The sequence below is a fragment of the Dermacentor albipictus genome, chromosome 1 (assembly GCF_038994185.2).
Source record: "Dermacentor albipictus isolate Rhodes 1998 colony chromosome 1, USDA_Dalb.pri_finalv2, whole genome shotgun sequence".
In the NCBI taxonomy this organism is placed as follows: Eukaryota; Metazoa; Arthropoda; class Arachnida; order Ixodida; family Ixodidae; genus Dermacentor; species Dermacentor albipictus.
In genome coordinates this window covers 450,530,783-450,548,371 of record NC_091821.1, presented here as the reverse complement: position 1 = coordinate 450,548,371, position 17,589 = coordinate 450,530,783, and the positions used below count along the sequence as shown (strand labels likewise).

The 17,589-nt window shown below is 47.6% G+C and overlaps 1 protein-coding gene across 4 annotated transcripts in view; it reads right to left on the bottom strand.

Annotated features, from left to right (window-relative positions):
• The window catches only part of LOC135911055 (creatine transporter-like), a 112,473-nt gene that overhangs the window by 56,420 nt on the left and 38,464 nt on the right, over positions 1 to 17,589 (bottom strand). For 3 of the 4 annotated variants that reach the window (XM_065443145.2, XM_065443147.2, XM_070532351.1), the window contains exons 8-10: positions 7,553 to 7,677; positions 3,998 to 4,119; positions 924 to 1,052 (exon numbers count right to left, since the gene is read on the bottom strand). In XM_065443145.2, coding sequence (XP_065299217.2) covers positions 924 to 1,052; positions 3,998 to 4,119; positions 7,553 to 7,677 — 376 coding nt within the window. The remainder of the gene's footprint in view (positions 1 to 923; positions 1,053 to 3,997; positions 4,120 to 7,552; positions 7,678 to 17,589) is intronic. The other variant, XM_065443146.2, reaches the window with a different exon arrangement.

Sequence of the window (17,589 nt, the reverse complement as noted above, 5' to 3'; positions counted from 1 at the left end):
ATCACTACATGACTGACCTATACAAAACATCATATTGCCAAAATTGCCATAGCACACTGGACGTACATCACTTGCTCTGTCCGTGTGGTCGGACCCAAGCAAACAAGGGTCAAGACTCCGCCAGGCTACAAGAACCATTGCGCAGCAGGGACCTGGCGGGGCAGCTCTGGGCCATCAAGCGAGCCCACGATGCGGTCAGGTAGTTAGAACTCCCGGTCCCAACGTGGGAGTAGCCCGCTCTATGGGACCTTGCGTCGCGTATCTCGCAGAACCTTTCATTAAAGTTATTCAATCCAATCCATTCCAATCATGAGGACTCGTTAACGCATATTCCAAGCCGGAGCTTCTCATGCCTAAATTTCATTCTCTGCTTCGGTGACGTGTGTGACCACCTTGCATGCACACAGATCTGAGGTAATGTTAACAGTTCTCTAACTACTCCGTTAGATTTTTGTCCATGCTGTGTAATTGAGGTCTTTAGTTTTGTTGTATAAACGTCACTGCTATTAGCTTGTTGGCCTAAATAATTATTTCCTTGTATTCTGGTCTATGGCCTTGAAATGTATTCTTCATCCATGGGCAATACACATTTCAATGACCTATACACGGAAACCTATTTCTAACTCCTTTCAGTATACCTACGGCGCCCAGCGCCGCACTTTCGGTGGTTACCTATCTTGATTCAGAAATCAAAATAGCTGACCTCTAGTTGGCTTTTGCATATATTTGTTGAATATTCCACTGAGCCGGCCGCTAGCCATTTCTAGGCTCATTGGTCGAAATATTCTTTGTACATATATTTCTGATGTTCTTGAAAAATAAAGTTTCAGTTTCAAAACTTTTAACTAATTTGGTCCACTCCACAGCTTCGTGCGTGTTTGTGCCTGTCTGTCTCACTGAGCAAGCTTGCGGGAAAAGCGTACCCGCAACGTAAGCGGCAGGCTGAGAGCGAAGGCCACCGTGCAGCTGACGAACGCCCACACAGCGGTGCTCTGACACAGTGCCGGAAGCAAATCCGCCAGGCTTCCCACGACGCCGCCGAACGCGCACAGCTGCACAGTAGCGGTGAGCGCAGCAGTGAGATATAAAGTTGCCGAGTTCTGACCATTGCACGCATTGCAGCTATCCATTTATACGAGTGCCTCACACGTTGGCAAAAGGGTGAGGACAGTATGAATGGGAACTTGTCTTTGGGCCTAGCAAGTACTCGCTGCGACAAACCACGGACTCTAAACGGACACCCGCTAACCCACCGACACGACAGACCACACTCACGGAACACGTCCTGGTTACAAGGGCGGCTCTAATTGCGATGATTGATTTTTTTTACTTGTCTTTGTTTACGTGTGCGTTTCTTTAGCGACATTTACATGTTACTCAGTACGAATGAATAGAATATGTATATATAGTTTCCCTAAGCTAGATTAGCTGCTAGAGCAATGTATACTGGCAGCTCTGTGTTAGGTAGGACTGACATCCTTCACCATTTCTGAAGAGCTAACTGCTCCGTAATGTGAAGAAATTTCATTGTGTGTTGTAAATTTCCATAAAGAAGCATCTGCAGGGAACATTTCAACGAAAGCCTGTAATATGAGTTTTCGTATTATGACCTCTAGAATTACCCCATAACATAAGATGTGCATACGAGTGAAGAGGCGGTAATATTCGACGAACGTAAAGGTGGCATTCTGGTCCAAAGAGTAGACGTATGCTGATTCCAAAGCCAATCCACCATGGTTTACGAGCTAGCTGTTGATTAAGAAAAACAGCTACAGATGTTCCGAGAATAATCTACTAATCCTTAAGCATTTTTTGGTTCGGCGGTGACTTCATCTTTGCTTAGTTTTGCTTACTTGCTTTTTCTTGCTTATACGTGTCTACCCATAGCCCTTGCGGTGGCAGAAAAATGCTTAGGCTTTAGTAGGCAAGGGTCACATTTTCTCGCTGCATCCGGCCTTAGGGTTTCTCACGATACTACCTAGAGCGAAATCTGGTGCTGCTGCGCTGTGGTATGCATGGTAATGTCGGTATATTGTGACATTGGATTGGCATCGTCCTCGGAGAGCCAGGCAAGCACCGTTCCGTCTGTCACAATGAATAATGTTCTAATAAAACAGCACCTAACAGGCTGTTTCAGCTTTATTATTACACAAATGCATGTTCTGTTTAACTATGAGTAGTTGTTATTGCATGTACAATTATATGATACGTAAAAATTATCAGCGGGCCGTTAAAGCTTGAGGACCGACGACCAGATTCGCGCTCGCTTTGAAACAGTTTGTCGTCTGTTCTTGCTTTTCTTCCCTTCGTCATGCACTTTAGTTGAGTAACGATGCAATTTTGCTTGAATCGAAACATTTTATGCAGATTGTACTTCAAGAACGCGCTATTTGTGTAGCCACATCCACCTTTTATACGAAGCCTCTTGCAACACCAGCCAACACAAACCTCGCAGACACATATACCGTCAATCCCATGACGGCACGGCGCCCCTTAAGGAAATCCCATAGATGGTTGCGCCAGATTTCCCTCTAGGTGTTATAGTGAGAAACTCTATGTATCCGGCCCCTTCAATGTACTCGTATCGATTGAGCCGCAACCCCCGGCACGACCGCGCCTCGTAGGAGCAGAATGGTCGAAAGGGAACGCCAGCTGCCGCAGTATTGTCTGAGGGGAAGCTCGCTGTCACTCTCACGTCATCCTCGCTGTCACTCACACAAGCTTGTATTATGGGCGCGTTCTTTGTCCATGCAAGCTCTCACCTGCGTTCTGAGTGTTTCTCGGTAAGGCCCAATGGAAACGCGCTAAGCGCCTCAACGTGCTGGGTTGCCAGCAAGGTGTCCATCATTCGAAGAACGCTTAGCAGTGTTGAATTGGACATTGAGCCTCGCCAAAATCTCAATTCGGCCCATATCTAAATCTTACGTTCGCCCACCCCCAAATCTCAAGTCGCCCCAACCGCATATTTCAGTTAGGACAACTCCTGCCGTTGTCTCCTAAAGTGGAGACAAGCGCAGCGTCTACTACAGCATTGACCACCTGAATCCCGGACGCCGTTGTAAATGCTTTGGCGGACGCCGTAGGGGTGGGTTGCTAGCGCACGTCTGTCTTGAAAGCGATGTGCGACGTGGCTAAAGTGCGCGCCCACGCAGGCCTTATTTTCAAAGCGACCTGCGATGTTTGCAGAGTGCGCGTAGCGCCGGTAGCTTCGTATGCGCGTTGATTTCAACGGTTCGTTCGCGCTGAAGCGAGACATGCATGAAGCTCTGTTCGCTTGCTGCATCCGCGATTCCTCATTCCCGAATTTTCACAGCGTGTTTCCGCGTTCATCGAGCGAGATGTGTTCATGTTTACCTGTGCATGCGTGACACCCTGCTGGTTAGTTAAGTTAAACAAGTTAACGCGCTAGTTGGTTTGAATCTATGATAGAATACGTAAGCACGACTGAACAAGGACGTAGAAAGAAGCAGACACCCGAAGACAGCGCTGCCCCTGTGTGTCTATTCCTTTGTAATTCCCCGTTGAGTCATGCTTACACATTCTATCATTGTTAATTTAGTTAGTAAGCGAATGTTTACAAGTTCATATCATCAATAAAACTACAGTCGTTACTTCGTACAGCTATCTACTAATTTGCTGTCGCCATCGGTGCTTCGCCTTTTGGGCGGAACTGCGAATTTTTTATTTTATGTCTTCTTTATTTATACCATACCGTTTAAAAGCTTCGAGTAATCTACATTTCGACTGTCACAACGATTAAATTTCTTAACTTTGCAAATAACTAATTTTTCGGGAGATACAAAGCACTAAACTTTTCGCGTTACAGGGTATGGAATGTTGCCAAAGAGTGCTTACGCATTCATTTTACACTGGAGCCCTACCGTATATTAGGTGCACGTTTATGTAGAGCATGTTCAAGGACTTTTGCGAAGGGTAAAAAAGGCCTGTCACGATAATCACTATTGCTATGTTGACAGTCTCTTTTCCTAGAACTCACCTCTGGTCCGAGAGCGCTCGTAGCAACCAGAACGTAGAAAGCCAGTGCCCAAAACCGCGTGTATGGTAGCGTTTCTATGGTCTCGGGGAACGTCACGAACACGTACTCCAGTCCTCGTGAGGCTATTTGTGAGAAAGGTTGAGATTTAGTGGGCGCGTTCTCTCTCAAAATATTCTTGTAAGACTTTATGTATGAGGCGGCATGAAGCACTTACGTATACTGTATTGCTCTGGCACATCTGTATCGGTTATTCTTACTGCTTGATGTACAGGATGTCCCAACTATTATGCGCCAAGATTTCAAAACCTTCTAATGCCGCGTAGGTGGACAGAACCAAGGTAATGTGGTGTGCTGCTGCTTGGAGATACTCGGCCTATTTTTTTTTTTTTTTGCATTCTGCCTGATTACATATTTAGTCTTAATTATTCAATAAATTCCGGAACTATAATGTTTAGATTGAAAGTGTCAATGAGAAAATTGTATCGGAACATGAATATCTTCCAATACATTTTTCTTTTGCTCTATTGTGCTACATAAAAGTGTTTTTCCCAGCGTGAAAGAAGCCCGCAAATACAAGCAAAGTGCCTCCAATGGCTAGTTGCGCAGCCGTTTTGCGTAACTAAACATTTCGCCCTTACTTGAACTACTGAGCACTAAAATAAATAAAAATAAAGCTCAAGCAATATCACAGCCTACTGAAGTAAAAGAAAAACAAACTCAAGCGTACTATGATGTGCGTAAGCCACGTATAAATAGCAAAATTGCAGCCGCCGAAGAAAGATATAGTTAAACCTGAGAGGTTGTAATGAGATTATTGTTACCAAATCTGTACATAGCAGAACCGCCACCCTACTTGTCAAAACCGCCACCCTACCCTTCTACGGCCGGCTGTGTTTACGAATTGGTCACCACCCGAGTTTGGCTTTTTACAGGGTACTGCATAGACCACTATGTTATGGGCAAAACTCGAAAATTGCCCACATGTTATACTTGTAGGTCTCGGTTAAGACCGCTGGCTCTGAAAAATTATTGCTGATCATCGTCACTTAAAGTTCCAGTCAAATTGTTTTTTTCGAATTCCAAGAGCAAAGAGTATGTCTTCGCCTCGAGATCTTATTTGAAAGCCGCCAGTATCACTGTAAGTGGTGACTTTATTGTCGACATTGAAATTTCACGAAATGAACGGAATGTAAAAAAAGGACAGTGGTCAAAAGCTTCCGTTCCGATGAAACGAACTGTCCATAATTAAAAAAATGTCACATCTCCGTTGCTTCATTTGACAGTATACGTGAAAGTGACGTGAACTACAATTCGCTTGTGCCAGGAACTTGGAAAAATTCTTATAGCTTCATGCGAAATAAATGCTGAGAGTAACTATACCACAGAGCGCTTTCATTTGTCAACAAATTGTGCGTTCAGTACTGAAGCATTCGCTAAGTTGTCAACGAGCGAGAAGCACAGTCTACTGTTGCTGACGCACGCAACAAAGATATTCTTGCTCTAACGAAAACTTGAGTGTCTCTTCAAATATATATTCTGACGGTATTCCAGCGACATCGAGTTTTCAGTGTTTTGGAGGCACTTATTGGCTTAAATCAAGAAAATTTTTCCTACCCTTCGGGACAGACAACATACCCTCATATCTCATTCCTTGTTCCACAAGCTTGGAAGACATCTATCTGTTCGCGCTTATGCGTAGTCCACCGCGACATTGTTTTCTGCGTGTGGTCCAGTGCACTCAATGCCTTTACTTTATTCTGAGCTAAATGACGTAATGCCTTAAATGACGTTTAATGTTCTCACGTACCACCGTATTCCTTATCAGTTATTTTTAGTATCTTCACGTTAAGTGGCCTGGCAGAAGTGACATAGCGCCATTCTTCACGTGAATACACCTGCTTTTCTAATTCATGTATATACTTAAATTTATATCTTACTATTCCACTGCCTACCTCATCGACTCCAGCGTGTTTCAGCTTGTTTTCACCAATACAAAGGATATAGTTATGCAGAAACCCCCTTTTTTTTCAGAGCGCGAAGTGAGCACTGTGTCGGTAATCATATTTTAACGCGATAGCGTTAAGGAGCTCGTGTCGCAGAAAAGCCGGTGTCGTCGGCGTCGGGTGTCGGCGTCGGCGGCGTTGACCGTGAGCGATAAATCACGGCAGGAGCTTCATAAATAAAAAGCAACTTCCAAGATTGGCCCGGTGGGAATCGAACCCGGGTCTCCGGAGTGTGAGACGGAGACGCTACCACTCAGCCACGAGTTAGATGCTTCCAAGCGGTGCAAACGCGCCTCTAGTGAATGCGGTGTTGCCTTCGAAACGAGCCGTGGAAAGTTATACTGCGGTGTATATCGGTAATTATGAACATGTAACGTACAGAAGTCAGAATTACACGAGTTGCGAAGTGCGTTTCCGCTGCATTTCTTCTGCGCTTTCCGCACACGCAGAGCCATCTTGCGGCAAACACAGAAGACCCCCTCCTCTCAATGTACGGCGCTGCCCCGACAGGAGGCGTGCCGCGCGCGCATTGGGACTGCTGCCAGGCGCGTCGCGGGACTCCCTCTCCCCTGACGACGCTTCGCCGTGCTCCCGGTTTAGATTACCATCTATCTCTCTGCCCGTGCCGATCACGACGTTTGGCTGGCGTAGATCGTTTCCCCTCCGAGACACCGAGTTCTTTGGTTCGTTTCGTTCGCTCAGGCGCACGTTTCGTTGCCGCGCCGAACGCTGCGTTGCTCGACGCTCACCGTGTGATAGGTGGGCGCTAAGTCCGATGCGGGGCGCATCGTAAGTGATTGCTGTGCCGTAGCGCATTGTCTTATACCCCTTGGCGGGTCGACGGGAACGCTGTCGCGTCCCACTCTTGAAGGCGAAGCTTAAGCGTCCTCCATTTTTTTTAAAGGAATAATTCCTGGTGGAACCTGTGCGCTGAAATCAGTTGGGGAAGTTAGTCAGCAATAGTAAGCTTGAATTATTTTTTTGTGTAGCAACCTGGTGGATGTTTTTATAAACCTTTGCAGAGGGGAACTATTAGTTTTTTTTAATCAAGATAAATATGTGCAAAAGAAATACTTTCGTTGAAGTCAAACTCATCGCAATCATTAGAAACATAGATTTAATGGAACCGTGCACTGCATTGCTTGAGGTGGTTTTGCCGCCAGTAATGCCTACTGCAGGAGCGCCTCTTCGATATGAACAGTTTGGTACTGTGCATTAAGCAAGTGGTACACAATAGCAAATCCTTGTTGACATGGAAAACATTTATTGATCAAGAAAGCTCTAAATAAAATTGTGTATATGCATTGCGATGTGCCATGATTGAGCTAATTTGGGAAATATTGAATACAATATTCTGTTTGGCACTATCCTAAAAAAATTACGTAGGAACATAAGGTGCGGAGCACGCCGTGATGGCAGTTATGACCGAAGTTACGTCAATGGAAACCCGAAAAAGGAAGCGTTCCCTAAAAATCAGAGCATACAACACATGTGTGCTGCAACAGGTAGAACTACAGCTAATTGGGATAAATTATTCGCCAAAATGACGCACCCGAAGTGGCGACGTAAGCGATGTCTTCGTCGAGCACTTCGGCCAAGTGTCCATATTGGGCGAACACGAAGAAGGCCGCGAAGATGCCATAAACCATGTCCATCATGCATATCTTCACGGCAGTTCTGACAGAGACATGAAAAATCACAAAGCCACACGTGTTAAAAGGAAGCCTGCACTAGATCACAATTGGCGTGCATGCATATTTCTGCATTAGCAGGTAAACTTGGACTAGATAGTGTATGATCATATTTGACAACAAAGCGCTAAGTCATACGAGGATATGTTATGGAGCACACACAGTGCTGATGATGTACCTTCTACACTGACGTAGGCTTCTTTGGATCGCGTTATATCTAGATCAGTAATTTTGTTTTGCCAACACCGCCTCCATGGATTAATATATAAATATAAGGGAATTAACTGAGAAATAAACGTTCACATTTTCGGTTGGCTACAGTGCACTGACGAAAACACGAAGAGGACAACAAACGCTAGGATCCCTGGCAACGGTCCCATTGCATATCGTGCGCAATGCCCACAATTCCATTCGATCCCTAGGAGCCTGGCTCTAGCTCGTGTTCTAGGGTTCTTGCGTGGGAGGTGTTGATATTGCTACGGAATAGTATTACCGATGACGAAGAGGCGAGCAGTACGAAGACGACGACAACGATTGGAGGCTAGCGCGGGCTGTTGCCTCTTGGCCAAGTGCGGCGTATTACGTTGTAAATATACTTGTATATAGCTTTTCATTTGCGTCTTCTTACGTAACATATCTGGTGGAGGTGGACGTTCCCTGTACCTCGTCACGGAGCTTCGCAGTGGACGGTACGTCGAGCCTAGCTTCATGGCTCCCGGCGATGACAATTCGACTCAGCCGCCTCCGAACCCTCCTGCCACTTCGACGACCTACATCTCTCTCCCTGCTCCTCGTGATCCTGGCGTATTCTCGGGCAAAGATGGGGACGACGTCGACGACTGGATCAGCCTGTACGAACACGTCAGCCGCAATAACCGGTGGGACCCTACTATCATGCTCGCCAACGTAGTCTTTTACCTCGGTGGCACACCTCGAGTTTGGTTTCGGACGCACGAAGAGGAGCTCACCAGTTGGGATTCGTTCAAGCAAAAGCTCCGAGACTTCTTCGGCAACCCCTACGATCACAAACTTGCCGCGCAGAAGGCGCTTTCCGGCCGTGTGCAGACGTCAACAGAGCCCTATGTCACGTACATTCAGGACGTCCTGGCTCTGTGCCGCAAAGTTGATGCACACATGCCTGAGTCAGACAAGGTATCCCACATCCTCAAAGGCATTGCCGATGACGCCTTCAACTTGCTCGTGTTCAACAACGTCGCGACGGTGGATGCTGTTATCAAAGAGTGCCGCCGCCTGGAACTCGCTAAAAGCAGACGTATCGATCAGCAGTTTGCCCGTTTGCCCAACACCCCAGCGACTTCTTCCTGTGCCGACACTCCTCGTCCCAACAACACCGGCGATATTACCAAGATCGTTCGGCGTGAGATTGAGGCCGCCTATCCGGCTGCCTTCGACTCCAGCCCCACCAACGCACCGGCAGTCACGGTTTCCCTGATCCAGGCAGTTGTCCGCCAGGAGTTCGAAAACATGGGCCTTCACACCATCTGCTCGGCCCATCACCCTGAAACCCATCCGGCTTCTTCGATTCCGCCCCGTCCCGCATCGTCTTACCCACCACGTTTCCGCAACCCAGCTGAATGGCGCACTGCTGACGACAAGCCCATTTGTTTTCACTGCCGTCGCATCGGGCACATTTCTCGGCACTGTCGAAGTCGCTGGACATCCCCGACCCGGTCTGCTTATACTGCCTATTCTCGACCCTCGGGTGGCCCTTCTCATCCTTATGCCGCACGCTCCGATAATGCCGCCACTGACTCTCCTGCACCGAACCGCCCCTATTCTCCTCGTTCACCTTCGCCCCAAGGACGACAATCTCGGTCTCCCCAGCCCCGTCGCTCCTTTTCGCCGACTCCCTTCGGACGCCGCTCCCAGCCGGAAAACTGAATGAACTGCAGGCACAGTCAGTCGCGCTTTCAGCAAGTAACGGAGATATAAAAAAAAACCATGGAAGAACTACGGTGCGGACAGCAGAGTATTAATTCAGCTCTCGCAAATATGAATCCCAGGCTTACGACAGTTGAACACTCACTTGACGCAATTGACGGAGTAAAGCAGGACCTCGAATGCACTGCTCTTGATATTCGCAAACAAAATCAACTACTGCAGGCACGAATTCATGAATTAGAAGACCAGAGTCGTAGAAATAATTTAATTTTTCATGGTATCGCCGATAAGAATGCCCATGAAACATGGGATGAAACAGAACAAAAACTTCTAAATGTCCTGTCAAAATACGTTGACCCCGAACTATCGCCGAATGACATAGATAGGGCTCATCGATTAGGGCGGTATTCTAATTCTGGATGCCGTCCGGTGATTGTGAAGTTCAACAACTTCAAAACCAGAGAAAGAATCCTGAAATGTAAAAAAGACATAAAAGAAGAAGACATTCAAATGGCAGAAGATTACTCGTTTGCCACACGCCAAGCACGCAAAAAACTTATTAGCTTCGCCAAATCACTGCCCGGCTCCCCATCTTTTAAATTAAAATACAATAAATTAGTCGTAAACGATAGATCCTACATGTATGACCCTGTAAACGATAAGACATTTGAGATTACCGCAGAACGCACCAAGCCGGTGACCCAGCGCACGCCTTCGCCTCTCCCCGCTGCATCTAGCTCTTGTAAATCTGCCTAACAGTTACCGAGGGGTAGTGGCCGTGGGTTAAGCGCAGCTCAAACATCAATTTTATTTACTAATATCCGAAGTGTCATCAAAAGGCGTACTGAACTCTCCTCTGCCATAAGTGCGTGTTCCGCTGACATCGTCGTCCTAACTGAAACTTGGCTGCACGAATAAATACGTGATTCTGAGATATTCGATTCATCAAATCAGTTCCACTTCTATCGTTGTGACAGGAAAGATCGGCAAGGTGGCGGCGTATTAATAGCAGTCAGTAAAAAAATAGAGTCATATTCTCTTCACATAACGTCAAGCATCGAAATCATATGGGTATCTCTTCAACTAGGCTACCGCAGAATAATCCTAGGCGCATGCTACCGGCCGCCTAATGCCTCTCCTACATTTGTTGCAGACCTTCACGATACCATTAATGTCATAGTAACGCGTTACCCCTCGTCACCTATCTTTCTATTGGGTGATTTTAACTTTCCGGGCATCAATTGGTCCTCGGTGCAACCATCCTCCTCTTCGGCGCTATGCAAGGAATTCACTAATTTATGTTCACTGTTCAATCTTACCCAAATTGTTACTCAGCCTACTAGAATTACTGAAGTTACGAGAAGTACATTAGACCTCGTACTAACAACATGCCCAGAACTGTGTTCAGAAATAACCTACATGCCCCAGTTAAGCGACCATTCTTTGCTAAATTTTTCTGTAAATATTCCCATACAAAAATCTGCTAGTCACACTAAAATAATACGCATGTATCATCGCGCCGACTTCAACAAAGTTAATAATGAACTAGGCTCTTTCCTGGCCACCTTTTTCGACAAATTCGACTCGCGATCGGTGAACGCAAACTGGCTCTTATTCAAGAACAAAATCTTAGATCTCACCAACCGTTTCATACCCACTCGCGTAATATCTTATCACCTGCATGCGCCATGGTATAACGCGCATCTTAAGCGCTTGTCTAACCGTAAAAAACGCTTCTTCCGTTCAGCTAAAGAATCGCGCACTAAACATCATTGGTCCCGTTATCGGTCTGCAGCTTTCAGTTACAATTTTGCGGTCATAAACGCTAAAGCAAATTACCAGAATAACACTCTACCGGGTATGTTGCTCAATAACCCAAGAAAATTTTGGAGCGTCATTAACCCCTCTGAAACGTCTCGAATAATACTAACGAATTCAAGTGACGAACCAATATCCGATACTGCCTGTGCAAATGTACTGAACGATGTTTTTTCGAGCTTTTTTTCACATGGTGAAACTACGGATTTGCCTCAACTAGATCATAGCAACTTCCTCCCAATGTACCCTGTAGTCATCCACCCTGATGGTATAGCTAAAATAATTGACAATCTTAAGATATTTTCCAGTGCTGGTGTCGATCTCATTACTACAAAGTTCCTAAAAAGTACTAAAATGTATTCATCACTTGCCTTAACTAAAATATTTCAGCAATCATTGGAAAACGGTGAACTACCGGCCGATTGGAAGATAGGTAAGGTGGTTCCTGTACATAAATCTGGTAATAAACACTCGCCTTTTAACTACCGGCCCATATCTATTACCAGCATCCCATGCAAAATCTTGGAGCACATACTCTTTTCACATATTGTCACTTTCCTTGAATCAAACTCGTTTTTTCATCCTTCTCAGCACGGTTTTAGGAAGTCCTATTCATGCGAAACACAGCTACTCTTATTCACGCACAAACTTCACGCAATTTTAGACTGCCGCTCTATCGCCGACTGCATCTTTCTAGATTTCGCGAAGGCATTTGATAAGGTTTCCCATCATCTTTTGTTACTAAAGCTGCGCATGGTAGGATTAGACACTAACATTCTAAAATGGATTGAAGTGTTCCTTACCCATCGTCAGCAATTTGTTTCCGTCAATAATGTTAACTCCGCCGTTCACCCTGTTCTTTCCGGTGTGCCCCAAGGCACTGTCTTGGGGCCCCTGCTTTTTCTTATATTTATCAATGACTTACCCAGTAACCTTTCCTCTTCTGTACATCTTTTCGCCGATGACTGCGTCCTTTTTCGGCAAATAACAAATGATAGTGATAAGCACATGATTCAGTCTGACCTTAACGCTATCTCAACATGGTGCAAAACTTGGAATATGACTTTAAATGCTGAAAAGTGCAAACTTATGCGCATCTCTCGTGTTAATAGTGAATTACCAGTATATACTCTTAATGGTGTGGTGCTTGATCCTGTTACAAGATACAAGTACCTCGGAATTCATATTACGTCTAATCTTAGCTGGCATGCGCACATTGAGCACATCACTAACAAGGCTAATCGCATGCTCGGATATCTGAAACGCAACTTTCACGCAGCCCCAACTAGCATCAAACTTCTACTCTATACCACACTCGTACGTTCACAACTGGAATATGCTTCATCAATCTGGGACCCTGGTGTTAAGAGTTTGATCGACCTACTGGAGATGTTACAACACAAATCAGCGCGGTTTATTCTTTCTGACTTTCGGCGTACATCAAGCGTAACCACTATGAAGACTACCCTGGGCCTAACTTCACTTGCATCACGACGCAAAATTGCACGCCTGTGCCTTTTTCACAAAATATTTTATCATGAGTCCATTGGCTACGAGTTACTTCTTCGCCCTTCTTATGTTTCACGCCGCACAGATCACATACATAAGGTAGGCATTTCTACATGCAAAACTAAAACATTCTTGGATTCTTTTATTCCCCGCACGTCATATGACTGGAACCACCTTCCTTCCTCAATTGCCACAATTCCTGACCCTGTATTGTTTCGGACAGCTGTTACCGCTTCTATTGAATGATATATTGTGTTGATCACTTATCCTAACTTATCTATGTCTTGGTAATTGTTTTCTGCTGTTGCTTGTATTTCAGTGTTATGTACTACCCACTCCCCTCTGTAATGCTTTGCCCTGAGGGTAAAATAAATAAATAAAATAAATAAATAAATAAATGCAGCGCCTCGAGGTGACGCTGCATTGCTCCCTACGCCGCCAAATCCTCCACTGACGTTGCCCACTCATCTGAACCTTCTTGACGTGCAAGTCGACGGTGTTCCTGTATCTGCTCTTATAGACACTGGGGCGCATTTGTCGGTAATGAGCGCGGATTTTCGTACCCGCCTGAAAAAAATAATCACGCCCGCCACGACGCTTGTTGTCCGTGTCGCCGATGGCGGAACAGCCCCCGTAATTGGTATGTGTGCCGCCCGCGTCTCCTTCGCCGATCGCTCAACAGTCGTGCTATTCACGGTCATCGCCCACTGTCCTCATGACATCATCCTCGGCTTAGACTTCCTCTCCGCACATTCTGCTCTAATTGATTGTTCCGCCAGTACTCTCCGCCTTGACCTGCCTGTTCTGGATCCCGCTGAACCACACCCCAGTCGCCTCAGTTCCGTCGACTTTGTTCGCTTGCCACCTACGGCACTGACTTACGTTGACCTAGTGTCATCCCCACCAGTGCCCGACGGTCACTATATCGCGGCTCCTATACAAGACGTCCTCCTTACACACGGGATCACGGTGCCTCATACCGTTTTATCTATTACGGCTAATTGCGTCTGCCTGCCCGTGGTCAATTTTGGCTTGACGACACAAGTGCTGCCACGCGGGATGTCTCTGGCCCAGCTTTGCTCATTCGAAGATCACTCAATAGCATCTATTGAGGTAGACAGCCATTCAGCCGATCCTCCTCTACCATCTCAGTCGACAACTTGCACCATCGCCGACTTACAGAAAATGATTGCGCCCGACATGCCGTCCGAGCACGCTCGTGAGCTCTACCGCGTTCTGTTTTCCTACAACGATATTTTTGACTTTCACGATCGTCCTTTGGCCCAAACTACAACTGTTAAACATCGCATTAATACCGGCGATGCCCCTCCTATTCATCGCCGCCCATATCGAGTGTCACCGGTTGAGCGTCAAGTTATTCACGCTGAAGTTCGGAAAATGCTTGCCAATAACATAATAGAACCGTCATGTAGTCCATGGGCGTCACCGGTTGTACTGGTAAAAAAGAAGGATGGCTCATGGCGCTTTTGCGCGGATTATCGGCACCTTAACAGGGTTACCAAAAAGGACGTGTATCCCCTACCTCGGATCGATGACGCCCTTGACTGCCTCCATGGTGCTCGCTACTTCTCTTCTATTGACCTCCGCTCCGGCTACTGGCAGATTGCTGTGGACGATCTCGACCGCGAGAAGACTGCTTTTGTAACTCCGGACGGTCTTTATCAATTCAAAGTGATGCCGTTTGGTCTATGTAACGCTCCTGCCACTTTTGAACGCATGATGGACTCCCTTCTTCACGGTTTCAAATGGTCCATATGCCTGTGCTACTTGGACAACGTCATAGTATTCTCCCCAACGTTCGCTACGCACCTCGAGCGCCTCTCGGCAGTCCTGGACGTTTTTCGTCGCGCCGGTCTGCAACTGAACGCATCGAAGTGCCAATTCGGCCGTCGCCAGATTACCGTCCTTGGGCATCTCGTTGACGCGAACGGAGTGCAACTGGACCCAGGCAAGATCCATGCTGTTACGCACTTTCCTGTTCCGAAGTGTGTCAAGGATGTGCGCAGCTTCATCGGCCTTTGTTCCTACTTCCGCCGTTTCGTGAAAAATTTCGCGGCCATCGCACGACCACTAACCGAGCTTTTGAAAAAAGACGCTCCTTTCCAGTGGGGCGATAACAAGGCCTCTGCATTCTCGCATCTAATCGACGTTCTCACAACGCCTCCCGTTCTGGCCCATTTCGATCCTTCTGCGCCTACCGAAGTTCGTACTGGTGCCAGCGGTCACGGAATTGGCGCGCTACTGGCACAACGCCAGCGTGGCAACGACCGTGTTATCGCTTACGCCAGCAGGCTCCTCTCACCCGCGGAGCGCAACTATTCCATCACTGAGCGTGAGTGTCTGGCCCTAGTTTGGGCGGTTGCGAAGTTCCGCCCATACTTATGTGGCCGACCCTTTTCCGTTATCACCGACCATCACGCGCTTTGTTGGTTATGCTCATTGAAAGACCCTTCAGGAAGACTTGGTCACTGGGCCTTACGCCTCCAAGAATATTCGTTCTCTGTCACCTACAAATCTGGCCGACTACACAAGGACGCTGACTGCCTGTCTCGCTACCCGGTAGACGAGCCTGACGACGCCGACAGTAGTACCGCCGACGGCATTTTCTCTGTGTCTGCCTTCGCTAACATCGCCGATGAGCAGTACCGAGACCTATCGCTGCGAGTACTCATCGAGCGTCTGCGCTCTACACCTACCGACGCATCCGTTCGCCGATATGTCCTCCAGGGCGGCATTCTGTACCGAAGGAACTTCCTTCCTGACGGATCTGATCTTCTTCTTGTCGTGCCAAAACATCTACGACAGACTGTGCTCTTTGAGATGCATGACGCACCTACTGCAGGACATCTTGGCGTAACCCGTACGTACGACCGCGTCCGCCGCCGCTTCTATTGGCCTGGCCTCGCTCGCTCCGTCCGACAGTATGTTGCTGCCTGCGATACATGCCAGCGTCGGAAAACACCTCAGGTGCTACCTGCCGGTCATCTCCAGCCGATCACTATCCCTGTGGAACCGTTCTTTCGTGTTGGATTAGACCTCCTCGGTCCATTTCCCACGTCATCCTCTGGGAACAAATGGGTAGCCGTCGCAACTGATTACGCCACCCGATACGCTATCACGCGGGCTCTCCCTACCAGTTGCGCCACTGACGTCGCGGACTTTCTCTTGCGTGACATTATCTTACTTCATGGCGCCCCGCGACAGCTGCTCACTGACCGTGGTCGTAACTTCCTCTCGAAAGTTATCGCCGACATTGTACGTTCCTGCTCCACTCAACACAAGCTGACTACCTCATACCATCCTCAAACCAATGGCCTGACAGAGCGGTTAAACCGTACTCTTACCGATATGCTGTCAAAGTACGTTTCCAAGGACCACCGCGACTGGGACATTGCCCTTCCTTACGTCACATTCGCTTATAATTCTTCCCGGCACGACACCGCCGGATTTTCTCCCTTTTATCTGCTCTACGGTCGCGAACCGACCTTGCCCCTTGACACGGCACTTCCTCCTGCTTCGATCTCAACAAGCGAGTATGCGCGCGACGCCATCGCTCTCGCCGACCATGCACGCCAGCTTGCCCGTGCTCGACTGACGGACTCGCAAACCACTCAGCAGCGTCAGTACAACGCCCGCCACCGTGACGTACAGTTTTCGCCTGGTGCGCTCGTGCTCCTCTGGTCGCCCTCCCGTCACGTCGGACTTTCAGAGAAGCTCCTTTCGCGATACACAGGGCCCTACCGCGTGCTGCGCCAGGTGACGCCTGTGACGTACGAAATTGCCCCTGTGAGCTCAACCTCGTCATCTACTGTGGCACCTAGTGATGTTGTGCACGTCAGTAGGCTCAAGGCCTACAACACTGTTTCCAAGTCCGGCCTTTAGTCGCTCCGGGACGGCGCTTTTGCCGCCGGGGGTAGTGCTACGGAATAGTATTAACGATGACGAAGAGGCGAGCAGTACGAAGACGACGACAACGATTGGAGGCTAGCGCGGGCTGTTGCCTCTTGGCCAAGTGCGGCGTATTACGTTGTAAATATACTTGTATATAGCTTTTCATTTGCGTCTTCTTACGTAACAATATTAAGGCACGTTCACACCGAAAGCGTCTAAGCGGACAAGCGGATTTTCATAGCGGCGAGGCGGCGAGCGCCCGCGCCTGTTCAGACTAGCCGCGTTGTCTGGCTATGCGCGCCGCCGGGAAGGCGGGGCATCTCGCAATTTCTTTAACAATTTCAGGGACATGTCGCCACCTCGCGGCAATTTGAGTTTGTGCGCGAGCTTTTGATATTTTTTTCGTCATGAGTGGCGCGCTCCCGTCCGCTATCCACTTCTGCAAAATGATGAGCTCAGACGAAGAAGACGAGATCGTTGGCATTTTACTCGCCACTTGTCTAGTCGATTTTCAAGATTTGTTACTGCGCAATACAAGACAAAAGAAGGTATAAAGCGACGACATGGCGCCGTGTCGTCGTTTTATACCTTCTTTTGTCCTTGTCTTGTGTTGCACTGTAACAAACCTTACTATGATTCCCAACCAACTGGCCCAACTTGCCGTTTTGACGCTTTTGAATAACAGAAGCGAGAAGCCCAGAGAAAGGCATTCGTTTACATTCGTTCACCAGCGCTTCCGCAGTGTCGGGTTCTGATT